This window comes from Mixophyes fleayi, chromosome 5 (assembly GCF_038048845.1).
Source record: "Mixophyes fleayi isolate aMixFle1 chromosome 5, aMixFle1.hap1, whole genome shotgun sequence".
NCBI classification, from domain to species: Eukaryota; Metazoa; Chordata; class Amphibia; order Anura; family Limnodynastidae; genus Mixophyes; species Mixophyes fleayi.
The window spans coordinates 228,057,486-228,084,439 of record NC_134406.1 but is presented as its reverse complement, the minus strand read 5'-3'; the positions used below and the strand labels follow the sequence as shown (position 1 = coordinate 228,084,439).

At 37.8% G+C, this 26,954-nt stretch overlaps 1 protein-coding gene across 4 annotated transcripts in view; it reads left to right on the top strand.

Moving 5' to 3' along the window:
• The window catches only part of ASPH (aspartate beta-hydroxylase), a 148,030-nt gene that overhangs the window by 25,837 nt on the left and 95,239 nt on the right, over window positions 1-26,954 (top strand). For 2 of the 4 annotated variants that reach the window (XM_075213566.1, XM_075213567.1), the window contains exons 2-6: window positions 955-1,101; window positions 1,878-1,922; window positions 4,141-4,209; window positions 20,858-20,926; window positions 26,628-26,678. In XM_075213566.1, the coding sequence (XP_075069667.1) occupies window positions 955-1,101; window positions 1,878-1,922; window positions 4,141-4,209; window positions 20,858-20,926; window positions 26,628-26,678 (381 nt within the window). Of the gene's footprint in view, window positions 1-954; window positions 1,102-1,877; window positions 1,923-4,140; window positions 4,210-10,064; window positions 11,042-20,857; window positions 20,927-26,627; window positions 26,679-26,954 lie in introns of those variants that run through there. The other 2 variants (XM_075213568.1, XM_075213569.1) reach the window with 2 other exon arrangements.

The following is a 26,954-nucleotide window of genomic DNA, read 5'->3' as shown; positions in this document are numbered from 1 at the left end:
ACAGACTGTACAAAGAAGGGCAACTAAAATGGTACATGCTCTACAGCACAAAACTTACCCGGAAAGACTCAAAGATCTTAATATGTATAGTTTAGAACAAAGAAGGGGAAGGGAGGACATGATAGAAACTTTCAAATATATCAATGGTTTGAACAAGGTACAGGAGGGAAACATTCTTCCAAGGAAGAGAAGTACTAGAACATGAGGACATGCACTGACACTGGAGGGAAGTAGGTTCAAAGGAAATTTGAGGAAAACTACTTCACAGAAAGGGTAGTGGATAAGTGGAATAGCCTCCCATCAGAGGTGGTAGAGGCTAACACAGTAAAGCCATTTTAAATATGCTTGGGATAGACAAAAGGGTATCCTTAAATAAGAATTAAATAGTGTTGGAGGTTACCATAGGTTAAGAGATGGGCCAAGTGGTTATCTGCTCTCAAATTCTATGTTTCTAACAATACGCCAAGGAAGATTCTGTATTGGTACAAATCTCTAAGAATTACTGGACACAAAGAGGCTGGTGCGCCACAAAAAAAAAACCATAACTATTGGTACCTAACTATTTTTGTAATAACTTACATTGATTTATGTTTTCTATACAGATCACCTCTATGGCTCATTTGTATTAAACGCATGCTTAATCAAACTAGATAGAGAGAAAGATCAGCCGTTGCCATACGGTAACACACCTGAGAATTTGTATTGTCCTATTGTGAATTTGCTCTCAAAGCCTCAGGACAGTACACCTGTTCCTCCAGTGTAGTAGGGTAATTCATAACAGGGTGGTAATGTCTTTTTAGACAGCTACAAGCATGAAACACCTGTTTTTAAATTGAGGAGTGTCATTGACCCCCATCCTTTACAGTAAATGTCTAGAGCCATTATTTATTTTATAGTTTTAACAGGTTTCAATTAATGCTATTATTTATATTACCTTCTATTCTCTCCAAACAGACTCCAAACCTGGTGGTAAGAATGGGAAAAAGGAGGGTCTCTCTGGTAGCTCGTTCTTCACCTGGTTCATGGTGATTGCTCTTCTGGGAGTATGGACATCAGTAGCTGTGGTGTGGTTCGAACTTGTTGACTATGAAGACGTTCTTGGTAAGGATTCAAACGGTTTGTCATTGTCAGATTTACAATGATGTGAAAGACAAGCAACCTATTGTTTATTTGAAACCTATATGCTCACATGTTTAACCTGTTTATATAAAATAAAATTTAAGTTGCTATTTATAGGGCTTTTTCATAGTTGTCTACTCTCCCGGAATGTTCGGGAGACTCACAAATTTCTGGGAGTCCTCCCAGACTCCAGGGAGAGCAGGCAAACCTCCCAATTCATGGCCAACCATTAGTTTAGTGGCGGGGCTTATGGAGCGATTATCATGTAATTGTGGCCCCATCCCCTGCTGTAATGGGCTAAAACTGTTTGATGCAATTTAGGGGGCGGGGTCAATGACTCGATTCCTTGAGCCATGCCCCTAACCCCCCCTCAGTACATGGACAACATGTGTGAGGTAGTTCAGTCAATTATATTTCCGGTTTAAATACTGCTAAGGCAAAACATTTTAAGCAATGTGAGTACACTTTGTTTTCTTAAATGCTTTTGTGATGATGTCCATTGTTGGAACCTGTTCTATGCATACACTCAACAATGAGGCTACTATTAGTTTGCACACTTAGTATATGTTTATACTTGGAGGCTCAAAATGTAGATATTTCTGTGAAAATATATTTGCACATTTTTATTTTTTTATTTTGTTAGAGACGTTTTTTTGTAATTTTCCAGTACAATTTTTTTTTATTTTTTTGTAAATGTTCATTTCACTTGGAGCAGGTAGGAGCTTCCAAATAACCTTGTATTTTTATCACACATGCAGCCAAGGCAAAGGATTTCCGTTATAACTTGTCAGAGGTGCTTCAAGGTAGGATTCCTTAGTGAAAACACTAAAATACCCTCATCTTTTTTTTTTTTCTCATATTTTTACATCTCCGATAATTCCTGAAAATATTCCTTTATTTTTAACACTTCCACACTGCCCTCACTAAATAATAATATTCCTTTTCATACTTTTCTAACAAAACTGGGGTAAAAGTACAGTGATTTTTGTTTCTGTTTAGTGATTTGCAAACTGTGTTTCAAATTTCTGTTTTCTTGTTAGTACATCTGTTAAGTCTTTAGAGCAGCAGTGACCTTTGGCGCTCCAGCTGTTAGTTCTGGCTGTGCATTTTGCCAGGTACAGTGCCACAAGATCTGATCTGCCTACAGTATGCAGGCGCCCGCTAATCCTTCACCTGCGGCCCATCAGCCGGCTGCTCCCAATCTTATCAGAATGGGGATGTCAGACTTTCGCATCACCTGACCTCCTCCGCACAGTGCCGAGAGGTCACGCGGCAAACTCGGAGGAGGGAATGCACTGTGCTCTTCCTCTGCTGCCCATTTTAAAGATGGAGGGCAACATATATGGCCCTCTACCTCTTTCACATTGTCTATCACTGGCCTACAGTTGTTTTTGGCATGATGTTGAAATATAGGAAGGGGGAAAAATGGCAAATCGCCAGAGTGCCAATAACTTAAGTTTTTCGTTGGAGAATTTTCTGAGGCTAAGTTAGCTTGTCATAGTGGAACTCCAAACTACTTGCGTCTTGCAGCTTCAGCGTGCCTGGCCTTTCTCACATAGCACTTATTTCAAGATTAAAATAACCCTTTACTGATGCAATTACCAATTTGGTGGTTTTCTTGACAGTAGATACGATGAGAAATCACAGCGTAGATCTTATCTTATTCTTGCCAAATTTTCATCTCCATTGCATAGAGAAACTGCTAATATAAATTTGTATTGGATGCAAACCTGTCTGCATCTCTTTGAATTGTGGGCCTTACTTCTTATGTCACAAGATGGGCACACTTCAGTCATTGTGCAATTTGTCCAATTTTGTTATCTGCTGAACATGCTGGAAGGACAACGGGCCTTTTCCTATGGACCAAACACATCAATGGAATGTTGTATTCTGTATAAGGAAAGGAAAATGATTTAAATTTTTTTTATTTTTTTTTTTTTAAAAATGCAGTTCTTGCAAAGAATGTGACTCATAATATAATAAGCCTCTTCTTTTTTTTTTTTTGTGTTGTAAAAATATCTAGTATTTTCTCCTCTATGGAGGAGTTCTCTCATTTCATTACTTGGTGTAAATCTTTTATAGATTATCAAACACACTAACTAGCAATTACATGCTTAAAGCTGTATAAGCCTAATGAATAGTAATAAACTACACACATTACTAATGGCAGTATAATGTGGTTTGCACACCTGTGTGTTTAATTTGTTACTGTAAGCATATTATAGACACAATGGCTTTATAAATCAGTAATACAGTTCTGTAAGAATAGTGAATATACAAAGGATTATTGGACATTCTAGGTGGTTAGAGGTTTTTAATGCTGTGATATGTTAATTTAATTTTTTTTATTTACCTTTTACATCTATTACTTGTATTGCCTGGTGGGAAATGCATATTATTTTACCAGCCTTTTATATGCAGAAAACAAAAGTAGGATTTTCATACTGGGGTTGGATTCCACCTTTGCCTTTTTATAAAGCATAATATACACACAGTCCTACAAATGGCAGGTAGACAGGTACATAATTTCATTACAAGTCGTTAAATCCTGCAAGCGAATGATTCGCATGCCGCAGTATTTCGTATCTAGACAGTAGATAAATTAAAGGGTTTAACGTAGTCACCTGCTGGCTGAAAATGGTAGTACAGTCGCCGTGACGCCCAATGCACAGGCAATTGAATAAAACTAGGCTTTTAAACTTGCTATTCTTCGTGCACCTGTCGCCTACACACAGTGGAGGCAGCCGTTGTGTGAGCTGATCAAATATTCAGCCTATTTATTCAGCCTATTCATTCAAATCTAGTGACAGCATTGGGGGAACAGGTACAGCTTACAATACAGTCCCGGTGGTATGTAGACTGCAGTTACGTGCATAGTGGGAATTCATTGGTACAACTGTTATAGAGCAAAAAACTTGCAACAAATATTTTAATTTCAGTTATAATGGTGTCATAATGGTGTTTATAATGGTACATTGCTCCTATAATTTATTTATTCTTTTTTCTGACTTCCTCAACTAGGGAAACTTGGCGTTTACGATGCCGATGGTGATGGAGATTTTGACGTGGAGGATGCCAAGATTCTGTTAGGCAAGTACACGTTTCTTCTTTTGTTTTTCGTTCGCGCAGATCGATCTGCCAAGACATAATCCAGTGACTAGTTTAATGTAACGTTTGGCTGCATTATGTTTGCTCGTGTCCTAAAACTAAATGTCACCTTGGCTTGTTAAGAGCATCTTACGCTGAAATGCCTTCCTGTTTGTGATAAAAGATTGTCCAGCTGATTATAGTGCAGAGTTATGTTTTTACTGCAAACTTTATTTGCCCCAAAATGCATGCTTGTATTGTGTGCATTTTGCTATGCATGAGTATTCCTCCAACAGGGGTTATACCATATAAATTTAAATTCTTTTATGCAACATGGATGTCTTCCCTATATGTTAAACTGGGCGTTTTAACAAACATTTGAATTATTCCTTTCCTCATATTTTCCAATTGTGTTTCTGATTGACTACGTTCTATACATCCAGTAATTGTGCATGCTTTTCTCCTTCCATCTAAGTTACCATTTATGCATGTTTGCTCATGTCATTGTCCTTTTAATCCGTGGTGTCCTAACGACTTTACATTCCACCAGCCATGATGTCCCTTATTGTGAATGGACCTTATGACCAGTAGATCACACTAAAAGTAGCCACATGACTTAGTGTCCTGCATTGTGCAGCATACAGGGAAACCATACTGAAACATATATATACTGCACCATTTGTGTGCACAGTGATGACGCAGACCCAGAAAAGGTCAATTTTGCGGCTTTTGGAACCAAAACGTTTTTTGAAAAGTGCACACTGCCACAAAAAACAAGCAGAAAAGAAATTGAGATGTGTTTCCAAATGTGTAGGATGAAGCAAATAGTGATAACCTTTTGAGTTCAGCTTTCAGAGAGATAAAGTGTGGATAGACTTTGGTACAGCAGTTTCTAAAAGAAATAGTTATACCAATTCTCCATAATGGTGTGTGAATATTAATACACAGCTTACAGTTGTGAGTATTTCACTGTGATGCTTCTTTATCTGGCGGTGATTTACACCTGAGCACATTAACCCTGCAGGATCCTTATTAGTATCAACTGTGAGCACTTCATCACATTCACTGTATTGCTGAAACTCCATATGCAAATTAATATATTTTATGGTTCTGTAGAATTTAAGATGTTTACACTGTAGTCACTACAATTGGCTCATGCCATCAGATATCACTTTGTAAATAAAGTTCAGCCTGGTTGGTATCTTTTTTGTTTTTATTTTTTGAGTTATTTCTTGTAACATTAGACTATTGTAACAATTTTAATGCACATTTAGTGTCTGTCATACAACAATCTCCCATATTAGACATTACAGCTTGGAATGAGACAAGGCTACTTTCCATGTTTACGTTTGTTATTGTCTGGTAAAGTCAAGTTGGCGAGCAGTATATATCTTTTATGGGTGATCATGCGGCTACATAAAGCACATTTCTACTGGTGTATGTGTACGGGCTGTTATGTACTTTACATAGGCTGATGTATTTCATTAGTTGTGCACTTTTTACCATAGTGTCACACGGGTTAATCTTGCAGTATCATTTAGCTTTTGCAAAAACAGATGTCCTTTAAAAAAACATAAGATTACTTAATGCTGACCACATGCAGCATTTTTTTCTGCCAGGTTGACACATTTTAGATGAAATTGGTCCAAAATTGAAGTATACAATTTGATTTTCCAGATCAGGTCATGTTGTACAGACATGCACATAGACCTGATCGGCTGATGACCACATTGGCATATTTGTGCCATCGTCTGTTGACCAAACGATCATGTTTGCACTTTGGTCCAGTTTTCTTGAGATTAAATTGGCCACAAAAAGCATTTATGTTTGGGTTGCTGGACCAGATCTGCCTATGCATCAGCCTGGGGATTGTCCATTGGTTCCTGAGGAAATTTCGCTCCACATGATCCTTTCACTAGCTTGAAACACGTATTTAGTCTGCTTGTTTTATTTTTTTAATACACATCCATTTGTTTAATGTACAATTCTCTTATTTACCTCTTGTCTGGTTCTCCTTCTATCTAAAGCAAAGCTCAGTGGACTGGAGGGGGTAGACCAAGTAGCTGAGCTCATCATTGTTCTTGTAGGTGAATTAAGTCTTTCATAGAATTCATGGATTTACTCTCCTATGCTTTATAGATTGACAGAACCAGACACTGCCATGTCATGTATTTAGAAGTGATTTCCGTCCATTTATGTAGCAAAAACATCATTTTAAATCCTCACATTGTAGTGAAGATCTGTTGTAGTGAGAGGGTGAAGCTGCCTGATGTAGAGCTGGACAGAAGTCTGTAGGCTGCGAAAATCTGCTTTGTTTCATATGGACAGAATTGAAGGTGAATATAATTTGCACTTGGAGCCCTCTATACCTGAAGAGTTATGTAGAGTATGGTTGTTCACACGTAAGTGTAGCACACCCCCTTATAATTAGACAAGGCTGCATCTCCATATGCAATATGGGGGTTTCCCTGCCGTAATGTGTCACCAGCCCAAGCATGACCAGCAGAAGGTGGCATTCCATAGGGAAATCGGGCCTGCAACACCCCCCCACCCCCTCCAGCAAACCATCCCTGAGCTGAACAACACTGTGGTTCTTCCTGGAACCCCTTGGAAGGTAGGAGCCAGTGTAATGGTGTATAGCCAAAAAATGTTCCACAACAGTACCTAAAGGTAAAAGAAACATATGACCTGATTGTTATAGTATTTTAGCTAAAATAAATACTCAACTATTTGAGCTTGTTACATTCATAGGGAATCTAAATGTCTGATATAGCCTAGTTGGATTTAAAATAAAATAAAATTAAAAATCCTAAGGCAACAATGAGACCTGGCAAAGCTGCTTCACAAATGAATCAACAAGTGATCAGAGTGACTTGTATGTGATTGGTCAGAGTTTGGGAAAACTACTTTGACTGACTGTTCTTATAATGAGCCCTCCAGGTCAAATGTGCACAGCCTGGTGCTGGTTGGTCCCTTGCTTTAGCAGTAACCTGCTTGGGCTATAGCATCAGTGCTGGTTGCTTATTTTAATTTTTTTGTGTGGGGGGGGGGGGGGGGGGGGCATGATGTCATTAAGTAAAAAAAAAAAGAAGATATGAATTAATAATTGTGGTTGTTTTTTTTTTTGTACACTAAAGATATGCTAGTAATCATCATTCCAACCATATTAAGATATGCTCTTTACTTATCTTGATGCAACCACATATATACAATGTGTGATACCTACACCCTGCTGCAAAATTGTAACCTACTTTAAATAAGGCCCATAATGAACATTATGCCCAGTGATCCAATTTAATTGACAGGCCCATAAATGCGGTCAGGTGACTGCTCTTGGCCTACGGTTGTGGTCCATTAATCATCTAGCCAACTGGTCCTTGTGGGCTGGCTCTCATCCAGTTTGACCACTCACATCTATGACCAAATTGGAGAATAATTCTGTGGCTCAAACCAAGTCGCAGGATGCGTGTGAACAGCTTAAACATAATAGGACACCGGATTGGGGTTGAAGGGGAGCGTTAAACACCAGTTTTAAGTGATCACCTGGATTCTCCATGAGTCCATTATATGTGGCTTTCGTATATATATTTCGTTTTCAGAATTTGCTTCAAGATAAGTCATTCACAAGTTACCTTGTCAAGTATAACAGAATCCATGCAAAAAGATGTTTTATATGTCTGTCTATCCTGAATGTCTAAGAATGTAGTTTGGTGGCTCCTATAAGTTGCTAGTCAAACAATGATGCTGCCCAATATTTGTACAAAGAAGGATGTGTTCTCGCCACTACTGTTTGCTTTATATATTACCAGGCACTGTTTTGTCATCTCTCCAATAATTAATTCACTTTCAACTGTTCAGCTCTGTAAATAAACCCTGTTTACATTTGGGTGTTTAATAAGTCATAGAACATGGCTATCACTTGTACGATATTTGATCATTTTTTGCAATAATTTAATCCTAAACCAGCAGTGTATCCTAAACTGGATGTAGTGCACATAGAGATGTTTCATAACCTGTACATGTATGAAATATGACTCTTGCTGGAAGGTCATTGCCTGTTCAGGTAGAAGAAAGTATTGATGTAGCTTACAATCCAAATGTAAGTCTGGATTTTTATCTCTTTGCACAACTTTTATGTTCACATATTTTTTTCCATTAAAAAATGTTGAAACTTACTTTAACTATCTTCTAATTTTGAAAATTGCTTCCATTTACTCTTAATAATGATCACCATTAAGGTGCGTTTGATTAACGTCCAAGCACCTTATTTTATTCGGTCTTCACATTCTGTACGTTTTGGTGGGCTGAAATTGTCTACTGGTTATTCTTTTTGGAGGCAGTAACCTGTATATGTGATAACAGGTAGTCTCATGATGTAAGGAAGAGAGTTGGATTCAAGTAGGGAGCCACAGACTGAGCACTAGATATTGTAAGGTGCAGGGTCCCCCACAGCACATAGAAGTGATGACAGGGGGATCAGGTGATGACAATTTTTACCACATGTTGTCATGTGTTAAAATTGGTGTCTATGAAATAAAGATGCATATATATATATATATATATATATATATATATATATATATATATATATATATATATATATATATATGTTAACCCGTGCATGATACTCATGCATTCTAGTCAAATCAAGCTACTTAAGGTCTTAAAAAGGTTCTTGTCATGCATTTGGGCCTAGCCCAGGCCTCCTCAGGGGAAGATCGTTACTTCCCGACGCAAGCGCCCTTTTTAATGTGTGTTCATGAGGTAAAATTACCTCACGAAAATAAGTTTGACCCCTCAACTCGTAAATTTAGCCTTTACTACCCCTCCCACGTGGGGAAGGGGGGATGATGGAAGTTAACTGACTTGACTATTCTAATTTTTTTGTCAAATAATGTCAGTATACCAAATTTCAGGTCAATTGGATGAGCCCTTTCTGAGAAAATAGTTTTTTCCACACACACACATACACACACACTAACGCACGCCTCTACACATGTGTTCATGAGGTAAAATTACCTCACAAAAATGAGTTTGAGCCCTACCAAATTTCAGCCCTTTTTGAATTTTTTTTCCCCACACACACTAAGAATTTAGTAGGTCAGTGTATAACTCTGCCCAGCAGGTGGCGCTGCAACTTGTTTTTTTTTTTTCACACACACACAGACAGACAGACGCCACTAAGCATTTATATATTAGATGGTTTTTAGTCTTGTGTCTGGACTCTCCAAAATTCTGTAGATCGATAACACAGGTTTGATTTCCTCTGCCTGAAGTGGGCAAACAACCTTTATTTACAGTATATGTCTTAAATCAATTGGACTATTGTCACATCATGGAGCTGTTGGTGATTGAAGCCCTTCTATTAGGGGTTTCCTGATTTTGGCAGCGGATAAGGGCCCCTTATTTTGCTACTCTTCTGCCCGACAAAGTAGAACTTATTCCGTGGGGACCCACTGACTTGAATTGAATGAAGTATAAGAATTTAGTAGTCGGGTATTTTACAGATGTTGTCTTATTTTTCTTGAAATAAGCAAACAATTTCAAGCCAAACAAAACTGTAAATTTTATAGTGCATGAATGAAATTTCCGCTTCCTAGACCCCAGCTGGGCTTTATGTGGAATGAGGCTTCCTTCCTCTATCATTGTGGGGTATAGTGCATATTCTGCATGCTTTATCTCATTGATCCTTTCATCACATCTTTTTTTCATTCAACCATTATTTAGTTTCCATATCGCCATTGTACTCATGGAAAAGGTTAATGGATGAAGCCTCTTGTATATCCCAACTCTCCATGTCCGTTGTGTCTACCTAACTGCTCCTCTTTTTCCTCTTTTCTTCCTTTATTCTTGTGTAGGCCTCTCCAAAGATGCCAGTAGTATGAATATTGATTCTCTAGAGGAAATCCTTAATATTTTAGCTGAGGAAAGCTCTGATTGGTTTTATGGTTTCCTCTCATTTCTGTATGATGTAATGACTCCCTTTGAAATGGTAGAAGAAGAAGATACCGATTCCACAGATGATGTTGATGGTACGTCACAGAACGAAGGGGTTCAGGGAAAAAAGACCTGTATCATTCTGGATTTGCAAAACCAATAACCTCTCTGTTCAGAGACCAAACACTAATTTCTTTCTGTGGTTTTGTTTTTTCTTATAAGTAAAGCCACAAGATACGGGATCTCCCAGTTCATAGTGGACCGCCTGGAGAGACGGAGCCATGAGCTACACACATAGCTGAAAGTGTTATTTGGCAGATCCTGTGCACAATAGAATGAGTAACAGTATGGGTTGGGCTAAATTCCCAGTGAAGAATTTTGCAATCCAGGTCTTGTGTATTTTTTTATTTATTTATTATTAGTTTTGGGTTTTTTTTGTTTGTTTTTTTGCATCAATTTATTTTATGCTCAATAAGCTTGGCACATTTATCCATGGCTTAGGAGGCTAGTTACACTAGCAATGGCATTATATCATTTGACACTAGCGGATGTCACATGCTTCCAGCCAACCTGCAACATTCCATGTGTTCCACAGTCCTAAAGAGACTGAAAAACCGACCAATCCTCCTTTCCATCTTCATCAGTTTCATAGACTGGAATATGACCCTTATGCCTGGAAAGTTCAGTAGCCTTAGTGCTTGCTGTGTTTTCTTTGTTCCTAATAGTGACTGATTGGAACAAAGATGTAAGCTTGCTTTCCCCTTGGCTGTAGCAAATAATGGCATGGCATTCTGGTCAAAGCCTTTGCTTACCTGTGAAACTAGATATGTCCTAACACTACTTTGTAAGTGCTGATTTGGATTTCTCTAAACTGTACAAATAAAACCTGTTTCTGTCACCTCTCTTGTGCTCTCTGTACAACTAAAACATTTTATTTAGAAGAGTTTTTTATTTATTTATATGTTTGTAATGAAAACCTGAAAACCAGACCTTTTTGTTTTTTGATGCAAATAAAATGTTTCAAAATATGATGTCTAAAACATTTATTATTTTCTATGTCCTGTTTTAAAATTGTATCTATTCAAATCAGACTTGGATACATTAGGTCAGTGGTCAGGGAACAGGGGTAAATTACCCCAAATGGGGTAAAAATGAAATTCCTGGGGGTAATGCTGCCGATTCACATGCTATCAGTTGGATTGTAGACCCCTTTAAATGTGAAATTGCTGTTGTACCAGAAGGGCCTCAAGGGTTGGCAGAGGCACTTCTTGAGCTTTGATGCAATAATGAAGCACGTATTGCATTTGAAAACAAAGCAGATCTGTCATATTTTTGGATGTCAACAGCTGCAAAGGCATTGAAAATTGCACATGAAGAGGCAGTCAAAAAGTTGCTGCTTTTTGCAACAACCTCCCTTTGTGAACAAGGATTTTCCACTCTAACGAACATAAAAACAAAGCAGAGAAATCGATTGGATGCTGAAGACTGTATCCAAATTGCTCTGACATCAAAATGCCCCAATATTGATGCTCTCGTATCAAAAATGAAGCAACATCAGTTCTCAAAAACCTGAAGTTTTGTAGTTGAAGCTTTCAAAGAAATTTTGAATAGATTCAATAAAATTTTGAATTCCAATAATTAATAATATATGATTTCCTTCCTTTCAAATCAAGGGGGTAATGTTGGCGTATCTAAATATATTTTGGGGTAAAAGGTAAAAAAAGTTCCCTGACTAAGGCTTTCAAAGTGTATTCAGTGTTTTTAACCATAAAATAAGGGAGATCTATTTTAAGGACCCCCCCCCTCCACTCACCGTTGCTCTTATCCAGATATGCTGATATACCTTAGTTTTTAAAACTCTGTGCTCTTCATGCCCAAAATTAGCAAAACATATGAAACTGCAATTGGTGAGTTCCCTATTTCATGTTACACAGAGAAGTCAACAATTTAGTACAGAAAAACACAGTAGGCATAAAGACTTCTTGTCTTGTCTTGTGCAATTCTAGACTTCATCTTTGCTACCTTGTGAAACACTTTTGGGTTTGACTATGGGGTATATTTATCAAACCTTCCAGAAAAGAAAAATGGAGTGTTTCCGATAGCAACCATTCAAATTCTAACTATCATTTATCTAATATATTCTAGAAAATGATAGCTCGAATCTGATTGGTTGCTATATTTTCCCTTTTAGAAGGTGTGAAAAATCTACCCCCTTCATATCTAAGCATATAGAAATTGTCTCTGTAGAATTGTATTAGCTGTCTACCTTCACCTACAAAAATATAGAACAGTGCTTCTCTCCAGTGTATACTTGTATTCATCGGTGGATGAATTATTATTATTTTTTTTTTACTGATGGAGCTGCATATAGAAATGTGATTTATTTTAGGTGTCAACCTATGTCTATGTACATTAACCTTCATCCTATACCTACATTGTCTGTCTAGCATGTGCTTGCTCTGTGTTCTTATAACTTTCCTTTGATTAACTGGAAAAAGAACCCTGGAATTCTGTGACAACCTTCAATATTTGTTAATGATTTTATATATTTTTATAATTTGTAGAACTGAAAAAAAAATGATTGACATCATTGGAATTTTATCAAGTTCATAGCTTCAGGAAGCCTGCAAAAAACTATATAACTGTTAAATAGATGTAGATGCATATAGTATATTTTGTAAGATACCAATTATTTTTGTACGTTGGGTATTTTCAGTCTTTAGACCGTTTTTTTATTTCTCCCCCATTTTTCTGTGTTTTTAATGAATTAGTGGCTACTTATAATTTACATTGGGGTACTTTATTCCATGCCTAATATCTTAAATCGTCTTCGTTGTATTCCCAATGAACATGTTAGAGCCGAGAAGAAATTAACTGTTAAAATGGTCTCACTGCAAACGCCATAAAGCTCTAAAAATAGGTGCTTAATTCAAATCTCCATAGCGAATAATGAATGACGCAAACAAAATGCTCGTCTCATTCCTCGGTCGTGGTTTTCATATTTTCATCTTGTCGCTTTTTATGATACAGCCAAGAGACTTCATTTTCTGCTAGTGCGCATTTTATCATTGCTGAATAAGTCACGTGTAATGATCGTCGGCAAATAGCTGTAATTGTGACATTTGGATTACTACGTATACAGCTTATACTTGTTAGAAGGGATTCTTACCTTTTAAAAGGTGAATTGCAAACACTTTGACAGATTATATGTAATTTTTATTAAACATGGTATCCAACGGCGGCTGCTCTGTATAACTGACTAATACATTTTTCATAATGCATTACATTTGTTGTGTTCTGCATTGACATTGTCTATGATCATGTCCATACTTTGCCAGATGACTTATAGAATGTGTTATCCAAGTGTAGTCTGCTTTTCTGGATATCACATGTTCACATTTCCCATGAATTGAGGCACTGGTTCTTATGGGAGTAGGTTCAGAAGATCAGCCCTGTTAGATGGCATTGCTTCCAGACACATGTAAACAAGTTCTAAATCTGTCCACAGGTGCATCAGTGTTAAACCTCTTCTGTAGTAACTGTGATATGGGGGTGGCTGTTTGACGTGAGTGTGGCTGTTTGTCAGCCGTCCCTAGCTTCCAGGGACAGTGTCAAATTTGAAAGTTGTTTTTTTTTTGTTTTTTTTTCCCTGTCCTGTCAAAATGTCCCTATTTTTCAATATTGCTGTGTATATTTGTGGAGGCCATATCATCAAAAAGACAAAAAAATTACAAAATATTTAGTGAAGGGCTTCTAAGATAGTGCATGCGCTATATAACAAAAATGATCAGGAGAGTCTACATGCTAAATATTGTACTGCTTAGAGGACAGAAGGGAGTGATATAAATGTAAAGATATTAATAGTTCAGGGTGGCTGTATGTTTTACAATAGACATTTTAGAATAAATTCCAATAAGGAGACATGTATGGAGGGAAAAAGACTGAAAGGTAATATAAGGAAGAACTTTCTTTTTTTTACCAAAATATATACCTTCTAAATAAAAGCTAATTAGTGAATAACACCTGTAACGATGTAAATATGACCTATTTGTGATTTCAATCGTGTGTCATAAAATGTTTGCTTAGTAATGATTGTTTAATCTGCCCACACACTAGGCGATAAACTTGGTTGATCAGACTAATGTACAATCTTTTTCTTGTCTTTTAGATTTTTCACATGTAGTGCTTGTAAGATCTCATCAGATATAGTTGTGTTACAGATAAGAAATTGTGCATGTGGGTATCTTAAGTCATTTGTTTAAATGCTCCAAACTTCCTAGTGCTCCTGTCATCTGCAGGAAATAGAAGCTGACGATCCCACTTTAAGTGAAAGCTCTGAGACCGGCACAGTCTGTTTAATAAATATATTGCCTAAAACATAACATTGTTAAGTTTGACATTTTTATTTTGGAGTCCAGATGTTCCTGTCACATTGTCTTCTGTATGTAACTGGTTTTTGTTTGTTTATATTAGCTCTAGTTTTGTGTCTAGTTCTCTGTCAATTAGACTTGTAACCTCCGTTTTATTTCATAAACATCAGGGTTTGAGCCGTCAGAAATAGTGGAGAAGGTTGCCAAGGCCCCAGGTACTTTGCTTCTGATCAGGTTATGAATTGTCCAGGTTGTTGTGTTGCTTTCGATAACTGGTCCAACTGGTTTCAGTGTGTTACTAATCCCTGCATGTTTATTGAAATAAGCATGTAGCTTCCTCCATATATGTCCGATCGTTATCATACAGACAGATTGTTCAGGTTCTTATTTGCGCAGATCGTGTAGAATGTTGTGTTTGAACTTTTGCTGCACTTGTTTCCTTATCTATTAGGGTACATACACTCAGATAAATTTCATTCACCTTTCGTAAGCTTACCCTGTGTTGCATTGACTAGGAGTTGATCTGGCACAATTTATATAGCAGACTGATCATGGGTGCAACAAGCGATGGTGACCAGATCATGCTTTAGATATTAATAATTATTATTATTATTATTATTACCATTTATTTATATAGCGCCACTAATTCCGCAGCGCTGTACAGAGAACTCTCCCACATCAGTCCCTGCCCCATTGGGGCTTACAGTATAAATTCCCTAATATACACACCCAGACACAGAGATATACGCACACGCACACGCACACACACACGCTCACACACACACACAGACTTGGGTCAATTTGTAGGCAGCCAATTGACCTAGCAGAATGTTTCTGGCGTGTGGGAGGAAACCAGAGCACCCGGAGGAAACCACGCATACACAGGGAGAACATACAAACTCCACACAGATAAGGCCATGGTTGGGAATTGAACTCATGACCCCAGTGCTGTGAGGCAGAAGTGCTAACCACTTAGCCAGAGTGTTGCAAGATAGTGAATCTCCTTCCCCATTAGCAGCTTATTAATAATGACAACTGTCAGCAATGGAGTGGGACAGATGCATGCTGTACAGATGTAAAGATGTCATATTGTCTATATTTTTGTATCAATATCTTTCTGTTCTGTGAACTCAGATGTAGCAGGAGACATAACCAAGACAAAAATAAAGGCAGAAGGTACTTTGCATGTGGAAACATACTTTGCAAGGGCCAATCCATGCATGGTTGTGTGGTTTGTTTCTTTGTTTTTTTGTTTTGTTTTTAATCTGGTGTGTTCCATATTCTGTGTCGTGTGCTGGATGGTTTTAAAAACAAATACAATAAAATATGGATTATTACAAAACTTGCGCTGCTATTGAAACCCGTGACAGTTATTGGTGAAAACTGTTGTGCAAATGGAAGAAGTGGTTTTAGTTTCTACCGGACATTGTTTAGTTCAGACTAGAATATGAAAGAAAACAGGAATATATTTGCTGTAGGCAGGACTACCTTTTTCCTTTGCACCAGTTTTGATAAATGTCATCCATTGACTGTAACTCTTCCTGATACTTTCGTGTGTATGTGTAAATACTCAGTTTTTGTTACTAATAAAAATAATTTAATTCTAAGAAAGCCCAGTGATTCCTTCCTGAATGTAGTATTAAAAATGGTGCACTGTAATTTTGACACATTTTTGGGGTTTGGCATGAAGCATGTAATAGATTAGAATCCAGGCACATCATTGTAACTGATATTCAGTTTGGAGATGCAATTCAATGGGGCATATTCAATTGACCACGTAGTGCGACCGGAACGGTCACTAAGGCATTCAACGGCGATGTCACATAGGGGTGCGAGGAGAAGTCCGCGACGTTGAGGTACCGCAGTATCGAAAACCTGCAGCTAATTGAATATGTATAGTCCTTTCCAAGACTCAGAATTCTAGTATTAATAGCACTTTATAGTTCTGTAAAATTGGGTGGTTATAAACACAAGTTTATGGAAAGGTATGCTATACTTATGTATTGTAAAAGCTATGTGTGATGTTATGGTCCTCTTGTAGCTAATTAATTAAAGGGTAGTTCCACATGTGAGAGGTTTACATTCACAATGTATTGCACAGACATCTACCATGTCCCGTGTCAATTTCTTCACTTGGAGCAGACTCGTGGCTTCTCTTCATGTCCATACAGCCATACATGCAGACAAATGAGTCCTTAGTCCTGTCCTTTTGTCAGCGCACACTGATTCCACAAACACACACTTTGGGTTTTAGCATCATGCAGTTTAATCTCCAATTGATGCAAACAGCATTTAATACACTTGGTAGCAGGGGAGGGCTGGCAAGTTTTAGCCCGGGGGGGGGGGGGGGGAGCAAAACTCGACTCAGCGGTCTATTTTAAAGGGAAAAAAAATGCAGGTGGCCCAGTGATCCAAGGTAGCCAACTATTGGACCAGCCTGGGGGGCAGATGCTCCCCCTGCCCCCCCCAGGCCAGCCTGTCCCTGCTTGGTAGAGAAGACCTACAAGAAAGCAGCAGCAAATGTTACAGCCAGCACCATAGTGATGGATGGGGTTATACAGGGTGGTATTTAACTACGTTGGAATATCTACTTTTCTTTTCTTCTATTGGCCCCACCAAGTGTGTCAATGCAAACTGTGCACAGGGTTATCAAGTTATATGTTCTTCATGGTTTTATCTGTGTTTGGGAGTTTTCTGCATGGTGTGTGACATACTCAACCCCATTTGGAGTCTGATTAAATGGGCAGTAACACTAATGAAATCAGAGATAACTTTGGCTTAAACACCCTATGCTCCAAGTCGCCATTTGTAGCTAAAAATATATCTTTGCTGGAAAGGCCAATGCATCTTCCATACCTGGACCAGGTGATAACTCTGTTCTTCAAAGTGGTGATCTTACCATACACTTATGCTGACCTCTTCCTGTATGCAAGGCATACATAAAATGTACAAAAAATCTGATATCACACAACCACATAATTTAAATGGCCAGTCTTAGGTGGTTTTAGATGGAAGACAACCGGTATCTAAATGACCTTGTAGCCACAAAGTACAGATTGTATTAAAGTGCAAGTTTATAGCATATAGTAGGTTTAATAATTGATACATTTATAATATGGCCTACAAAGAGGTGTTTAAGGGGTTATGTACAAAGCCCATTTCTGAGTAAGTAAATAGTATGCTATAATGTATCTGGGTGCCTTCCACACTCTACTCCCAAGTGATCAGGTTTATTCCAATATCACAGGATGGGTAATATTGCTCCACATGGGGTTTAAGCATGTATTGCAGTTAATCCATTTGTGTTAAATTGCTGAGTGACCTGACATATTTTCTCTTTACAATGCATAATGCAAGTTAAAGAGGGTATTAAAGAACAACTTAAAAAGGTGAAGGAAAAATATCCAGTTGAAGTAAAAGAAACAAAGCAACAGCAAAAGGCAAAATCCGACAAAGAGTCCAAGTGCAAAGAACGGAAACACACAGAGGGGGAGAAACCCAAAAAGGATTCCGGCAGAGTGAAAAAAGAGCCAGAAAAGAGTGAAACTAGGCGAAAAAGAGACGAGAAGCCCAAAGAAAGCTCAAAACGGACAACGAGTGGAAGAACATCAAATAGAGACCAGAAAAAAAAGACTGAAGAAATGGCAGACAAACACTAAATTGTGTTCCCCCGATGGGATGTAGAATAATGCTGCATTCCCTGCACCTAAGCTCGGCATTGTCAGTCTAGAAGGGATAGATCCTTGTTCTACAGAGGCGGCTTTAATAGCAGAATAAGTTTGCTCTAACTGCAGAAGTAGTCATTTGAATTTGCAATAATGCAAAACTACTGAAATTAGCATAGTGTGCTGTAACATGCAATGAGCGCTAGCGAAATTAGCATAGTCTGCTGTAACATGCAATGAGCATTGTAAATTTGTGACGTCAGAGTTCCAAAGGAAAGTTCTGTTGCACTTTTTTTTTTAAACCCCAGTTATTACGCCTTTGTGCTTTAACGTTCATCTTTGAAATGGATAGTATGGGTTGACGGAGTAACTCTTCACATTCTTATTACTTCTGGAGACTTATCAGACTTGAGATGACAGTTATACTTTCCCATGTAATCTTTTTCTTACACAAGCTGATTAAAAGATAGAGGGTGAATAAATGTGGTTATTTTAACCCCTGAACCTTTTTTTTTATTTTTTGTGTCTGTGGTACTTTGCAAAACACCGTGGGGGACACATGTCTGACTTGTTCTAGTAAAATGGTAGAAATGAATACTGTGTACTTATTTTCATAACGGTGTTTACTCTCCATGATAGAAAAGGGATGTTACACTGCAGGATATGAGCAAGGTTCTGTGTGCTTAATTATAGAACAATACTTCATGTTTACAGTTTATGCACATGGTATAATTAAACCTAAAACATCTGTTACATTATATAAAGAAAAAAATAAATAAAATATCTATCATTTTATATAGCGCTAGTCATAATAAGCAATGCTGTATAGAGAATGTGCAAACAAGTTACATCAGTCACTGCCCCGTTGGAGCTTACAGTCTAAATTCTCTAACACTCGAATACATACTGGTGTACAGGAGTCAGACGCCAACTAACCTAACTATGTTCTCCCTGGTTTTCTCTTAAATTCCAAAATGCCACACAGATTGGATCACCGAACCTATCCCGTATACATAGCATATAGTCACTAAGAATGTTATAATTATGGTGGATACTTTTTTCTGGTACACTTCATGTTTCCTGTCTTTCACTTTATTGAAGAACGGACTACCAAGCGGCGGTTGTCATTGGTGCGATGAACACATTTTGGACATCAGTAACTGCGACAGAAGAATTCCAATTGCTCTAATTTACACACGTAGGAATAAACGACTTACTGAAAAATTGACACAGAGCAATTCTGCCATCAACGCCGAAAGGCGAACATGCTGCCACTCAGATTCACGTCACTTCAAATAGCAACACTTACATTGCTAGTATTAAGCGCGCAATGTGAAGACTCGCCGGCTCTATAATGGTTTTTTACCTGTCACGCTTACTGATGTCGGAAATGTGTTCCTCACCATCGCGTACCCCACCCATGTCAAGATATGGGAAGTTTTACATATACTGTTTTTTTTTTAATTTTTTTTAAAGTTATCACTAGCACTTTTTTATTGAGAAACTTTTGTATAGAGGTCCAGTGGTCTTTTAATTGAATTAAGTCTAAAGAACCATGGACTGCTAAGGCTAGAGATATGCAGACAGCCTTGGTATGTAGCAGATTTTAAGTGAGTGATTTTGTTTTGCCTGAGTGAAGCAATTCTGTGGAATGGAAGACGGTTCAGTACAGTTCTCCATTAGAAAGCTGGTTAATTATATCAACTTTTTATATTATGGGTCAAAAAATTATGTTGAATCTAATTTACATTATTTACTTTAATTTTCTAATTAGCCAGCATATGACTTCTTGGTCACTGGATATAACAACCTCTTGTACTATTACATAACAGTCTTTCATCTCTATACTTTTGCTAATGGAAGAGATCAATAGTAACTGATACAGTTTAGTTAAACATCACTCTTAACAATAACTTTTCATTTGACATTTAAGAAACGATGGCTTTATTTTTAACGCAAGGTACAATGATATGTACCTGTTCAGACAAAAATATTGCATCATATTTAGAAATTTATAGAAATATTACAACTTTCATAGATATATATATATATATATATATATATATATATATATATATATATATATATATATATATATATTATTATTAAAAGACCATTACCATCAAAAGCATGTGCAGTTAGTTTTATTTGTAAACCTGTAGTTTAGAGCTATTTTTGTAGATGAAATTGTGTACATCTATATTTTGCTGTTGCTGCGCTCCCTGTCAGTGTCCTGTCACATTCACTGTGCTGCGGACAATACATGTAGTTAGTGTTATCACTAACATTCTGACAATCCAGCATTAAACCCAGGAAGCTTGAGCCAGACTACTGAGAGAATAAAAATATAGGTTATTTCTGATCTAGCTGCTCTTGCAGAACCACAAGGAATATTCACATCGATTCCAGATCAATAAACTATAAAACTGAGAAAAGAAAGAGGGAATATCTCCCTTATATAACATTGATACAAGCACAATGCCCTATACTTAAGTATGAAACGGACATTATATATATATATATATATATATATATATACATATATACATACATACATACATACATACACATTTTTTTATTGATGGTTTCCCTTGACATGAGCAAACATGTATTGTTTATGAACTGGTTCCCTGTGTAAGATGTTCATGCTTTAATAAACCTTGTAACTGGGAAATACAGGACTGAAAGAAAGAACAGTGTTTGAGAAAACCGTTGAAGACTCTGATGAGACCGTGTCCAAGAAGTCAGGTAAGCTGGTTTGGCGCCCGCTCTGTAGTTACGCCATGGACTGTCTCTTCACCTTGCACCTACGGCTTCCCGTTCTCTTCTCTCTATATCACCACACTCTTATATTACCAATCTTCACAGCGATCACTTGAGTTTATTTTCCTATGTACTGTCTGTCCTGTGTTCACCAGGGCACTCTGTAATTATTCATATACACAGGGATATCCTCCCCCTTCCAAGTCCACTCTGTCTCATGTGGGAACACTGTTGCCTTAGTACACTCTGCAAACTTGTATCACAGAAGGTCGGTGATAGAGCATTGGGTCACTTGCACTTCTTGTCCATAAATCGGAGGGCCCCATTCGTTGTTCTTATGTACATGGTATTAATATGGGCCATGTCAAAGAATGTAACACTGTAGGACAGTGGATCCCAAACTTTCTCACTTTGAGCACTCTTAGGGTTTCCATAATTTTTTCAAGGCACCAATAAGCCAAAATAATTACCAAGTAGTTCCCCACCTTGCTTATCACCAGCCCTGGCCACGGCACCCCTGTAAGATCGCCACGGCACCCCAGGGAACCATGGCACACAGTTTGGGAACCACTGTTGTAGGAAACACTTCTCACCAACATTTCTATAAAGCTACTTACACTGATGAGCACACCTGAGCTTGTGTAGCAATATTGTCCTATTCAAATACCCCTGGGGGTAAATGTATCAAGCTGAGCGTTTTCCGTCTGGTTTGAAAAGTGGAGAAGTTGCCTATAGTAACCAATCATATTCTAGCTGTCATTTTGTAGAATGTACTAAATAAATGATAGCTAGAATCTGATTGGTTTTTCAAACCCACCGGAAAACTCTCAGTTTGATGCATTTACCCCTGTAGATTTCACACTGATTTTAAGTGTATAATACAAGTAATGAACAGAGTTGTGCATTTAATTTTAGAAATCAGCCAGCACTTGTAAATACATGTTTATTATATCTGCACTCTGCTATGACTGTTGCTGGGAATCCAAATTTCTGACTTTAATTAGTCACACCCTCTTCTGCAGTAAACAAGTATGTGTAAGTTGCTTTATAAAGGTCAAGCTCCTGCTTTGTGTAAAATGTTAAGTGGGTGTGGTGCTATTATACATGTGCCAGAGCAATACATCCGAAAGTTAAGCGCATGGCCTTCTATCTCCCTCTAGCAGATAAAGCCATGGAGCCTGATTCATTAAGGATCTTAAATTAAGAAGTATCTTATTTCAGTCTCCTGGACAAAACCATGTTACAATGAAAGGGGTGAAAATTAGTATTCTGTTTTGCACATTTAAATACTGACTGTGTTTTCATGTAGCACACAAATATCAACTTTAAATTTCAGTGTACAAATAAGCTATCAAGTATTTGTGTGCTACATGAAAAAACCGTGCAAAACAGAATAATAATTTGCACCCCTTCCATTGTAACATGGTTTTGCCCAGGAGACTTAAATAAGATACTTCTTAATTTAAGATCCTTAATGAATCAGGCCCATGATCTTTACTGCTCTGAGCCAGGCATGTGTTCATCAGGAAAATTAGGAACAGACTTCCTGCCGGTCTGGCCATATCTTGGTTGCAACGGTAGTAAGCCAATGTGTGGATCCATTTGGATCTGTCCTCAGGTGGCCACACAGCTAAGAGAGAGCTTTTCCTGCCACCAGGTCTTGTCTTTAAGTTGTTGCACTTTGAGAAGATTATCACATGTTGCAAATAAATTATTTTACGTTGTTGAAGCTGCCACACATTACACCTACAAACTGCAGGATTTACTATCAAGCTGTTTAAGGCTGCAAACTCAAACCATGGCTTTCCAAGTCCAGAATCACATGCAGGTAGGCAGAAATGAGTAAGTAATAAGGTGCACTGAGGCTCACAAATTTGTTTGGTAGAGATATCAAGGAACAAATTAAAACTCAACTTTTATTTATATAATTTAGTAAACCAGCGATATATAAAAATATATGCTCAATAAAAACAATGTGTGGGTTAAAATCAGCTGGATGCACCAAATGCCAAATGATCAGTGTGGTTCGGGGAAGGTGATTTGCTGACCACCTATACTTTGCCTTGAATAAGCATACACAGCGAAACGCGCGGCGGCGGCTCGCTGGATGCACCTGCCGATTCTTTAATCAAGAGGGGTTATAAATGCCACATTGCTCTATTAAATCCAAAGATATATTTGAGCAAACTATAGGTAGTTAGCAAATCACTTTCCCCAAACCACACTGATATGGCATTTGGTGTATCCAGCTGGTTTTAACCCACACATTGTTTTTATTGAGCATATATTTTTATATATCACTGGTTTGCTAAATTATATAATAAAAGTTGAGTTTTAATTTGTTCCTTGATATCTCTAACCAACAAATTTGTGAGCCTCAGTGCACTTTACTACTTCTTTTCTTTCTATTATACAATACTCCAATATTAGGTTGCACCCCACTCACATTATAGACAGGCTATGGTCTATTTAATAGTGAACTAGTGGGTTGATGCTTTCATCCACTGGTGCGACAGGTATTCTCCACCTCCTTTTCCTTTCTCCCAGTAAATCTAGGAAGGCAGAACAGGCATTTTTTCAGAATGAAGAAATGGCATTTAAAAGAATTTTAATAGGGATGCAAAATGTATGATTATATTAAGAGGGTAATATTATTTGTACATTATATTAAGGGGGCAATATTGTTTGATTGCTAATGGACAACAATAATTTTATATTTTTAAATAAATCTATTTTATATTGCCATGATGGCAACATTAATAGTAGCACTACAAGTGCCAGCATGCACATAAGCTCACTTGTATGCTGGCACTTGAAGAGTGTGCACTATAAAGGGTGTCCACAACATAAATAAATTATTGCCAATGTTGACAATCAAGCGGTATTTACCCCGTAATATAATTATAAAATAATTTTGTCCTTAATATAATCATACATTCATTTGGCCATCTGTATATATTCATAAAATAATTTTGCCCCATAAGATAATTATTCATTATTTTGCCCACTTAATAAATAATTGGTTCCATAATTGTGCCTTCTTTTGTGTTGTAAATGACCAGCCTGCTGAGACGGCATCCATCCATCAAACCGCAGCTTGTTAAATGTCACACTTTGTATTCTTACCATGTAAAAAACAGGATGGTTCCTTGTAAAACAGTGATTTTTCCAGCATTTTTCCATCGGTTTGGCCTTTAGTAAATCTGATGGTTTAAACCAGTCAAAAAAGTGCAGAAAAACCTGTTGTTTTAACTATATCACACTTTCAGGTATGTACCCTCTGTTGTTATTTGGGCCTGTACAGTAGATGGAGTCAGAAAATGACGACATGCACAGGCTGATGGGGGCCAATCTACCCTCATCTTCCACCGCCTGTATGAACATGGCTGACAATGATTCCATTACAATTGATAGCATCATTATCTGCCAATGAGGTTATTTCCGGGCCTTACATGCTGCACTATCACATGTATGGCCAGCATAAATGTTTCAGTAGCTGAACAGAATGACAGTATTGGTATCTGAGAAAAAGCGGTGATGGTGGGTATTGATTTCCCACCCACATTCTCCATGATGAATATCATGCTGTAAGTCTTTTGAAAGACATTGCATCCAACTTCTCTTGTTCCTAGCTGTGCACCAAATTGCATTAGAATGCACAATATTATTAAGCGTCCTGCAGTAAAGGGGAACAGTTACACATTTTTTGTAATTGCTCCCCTATTGCACCAACTTCTATTATTAACCTTGGGGGCCCCTGTAATTTTTAAGATATAATATATTAAACTATAAGCTTAACCTAGAAGTGCAGCTAAAGTAAAAGAACAATTACTGTAGTTGTCACAAATATGTAAATTCCTGGAGCTTTAGACAAACAACTATTTACAATTTTCACTACTTCGATATGAGCATGAAGGTGATGGACAAATTGTCTTGTAAGACAAGTCTAATAGCATGGTAATAAGGAATGTGTATAGGTGCACACTACTTTCTAGTGCCTGGAAACCCCCATTCAAGCCTGGGGCACTGTATAATTGAGGTAGCTGGACCCTGCTCCCACTTCACACAGCTCTGCTTGAAAAGGGAGAGCTGTGTGCACCTAACAGTATGCACGCAGCATTGCCCATGTATATTATAGGAAGAGTTGGAGAGCAGCCAAGCACTGTCTAAAATTATAGCCACACTCCCATGCATGCTGGTCACGGCCCACTGGCGGCGTGGTGTGGAAACCCCCCCCCCCCCTCCCCTCTACAAATCCTGCACTTGCCCCTGTAAGCATACCGCATATTACGAGTGTATCATGCTAGTAATGATTAGTAATACAGCAAATGAGTGTGTCAGTAATAAGCAAGACTTTCATAACTCATGATGGATTATTGACAGCTGATTACTGATAGGATACAGTGAGAATTTGGCAGTGGCTTCTGACACTTCTCCAGCTGTCTTTAATCCCATAGTCACTGCATTTATAGTCTGGCTGACAAATACTGAAATCTAATTGCTCTTGTTGGCATGAAACACACTGATCTAAATGCTAATCAATTTCTACAATTACTTGTTGCTGTGAAGAGCAACTCTGTATAGAGGGGGAGTGAGTCAGAATAATCGTACTGCAAGCAGGTTAAATTACATAAATAGTTTAACTGAATCACATGCACTGCATTAAGTAGCGGATCTGTATTGGATTTTTCTTGACAACAAATGAATTAATCAGTGGGTTAATTGTTCTGATGGAGTCACCTTTTCTGAGATTTGACCCTAATGGACTACAAAAAAAACAACTATCTAGCAAACAAATTACTTTTTATAGTTTTAATATTCATGGGAGCCCAAGTTTTCTATTCTTTCTATTCAAACGAAGTATATTATTAATTAAAGACACTGGTTTGCAAAGCTGATTCACATAACTTGTGTCCTGGCTGAAAATGATTTAAGGGACTGTAACCTCAAAACACTTCTTTTACTTAAGTGTGTCTTGCACAGTGACAAGCATATGCGAGAGGCCGTTACCTCTGTGTGGCAATGAGCAATCTTTCGGAGTTGGGTCTGACACCTCCTTGCCTGCTCTTTGTTGGGCTTGTGTCCTTTCATGTTCCGTTCCTCAGTATTGTCACACAAGCGGCTGTATTTTGTGAGGACTGTGCCATGAATGACCGAGAGCACCAGGTACAGGGATTAGGGGAAGAGAAGGCCAACCTTAGCAACTGCTGACTGAATGTTGGGCTTTGCCAGCAGACGTATTAGCATGGTCATATTTATCAACAATGGTACAGTCCTATGAACCATGAATTAGGTTAAAAAAATAAATATATACCTGTATATGCGGAGTCATTTTAAAACAGAAAAATTAGGACTTGTCGATGAGCTTTAAAAGTCACTATAGCAGGTGATTCTTGCACTGCTTAGCAGTGTGTCCTCCAGAGCAAGAACTTGACTCCAAGTTGGTTGTCCTACCGCTAAGAAGAAATGCCACTTTCCCCACATTTGTTACAGAGAGGAGAGGTTTAAAGGCCCCTAAGGGTACAAATGATGAATCTAAATATTGCACTTCCTAAACCAGTCATAATTCTGGTTGTGCACACTATACTGTGTATGAGCGCAGATCAGTGGCCATATTAGGGCATACTATGTGTGACTGGCACATGTATTGAATGACACAGGTTTACACACTATGATTTTATTTCAGGTTTGAGTGATGCAGATCTTGCAGATGTTCTGGAGGATATTCAATACGATGGTGAGATTTTGCAATTAAAACCAACTTTTTATTTTCAGATTCAGTTTCAACATCTTAAAACTAAATATAGAACAATGTCTCAATCAAATAGGACATTTCATTCTACCAACTTTGTTAATAGAGGAAATGGTTTATACATTGATGCTTTCATTTAACCATCTAGTGTATAAACTAGGGTATAACCTCCTTCTCCACTCCCAGTGAGGGGGGTCCACCCTTAGGGAATCCTTAATTTTTGCTTTGGCGTCCAAAGTCTTGGTGGGAGGGGAGGGGGCA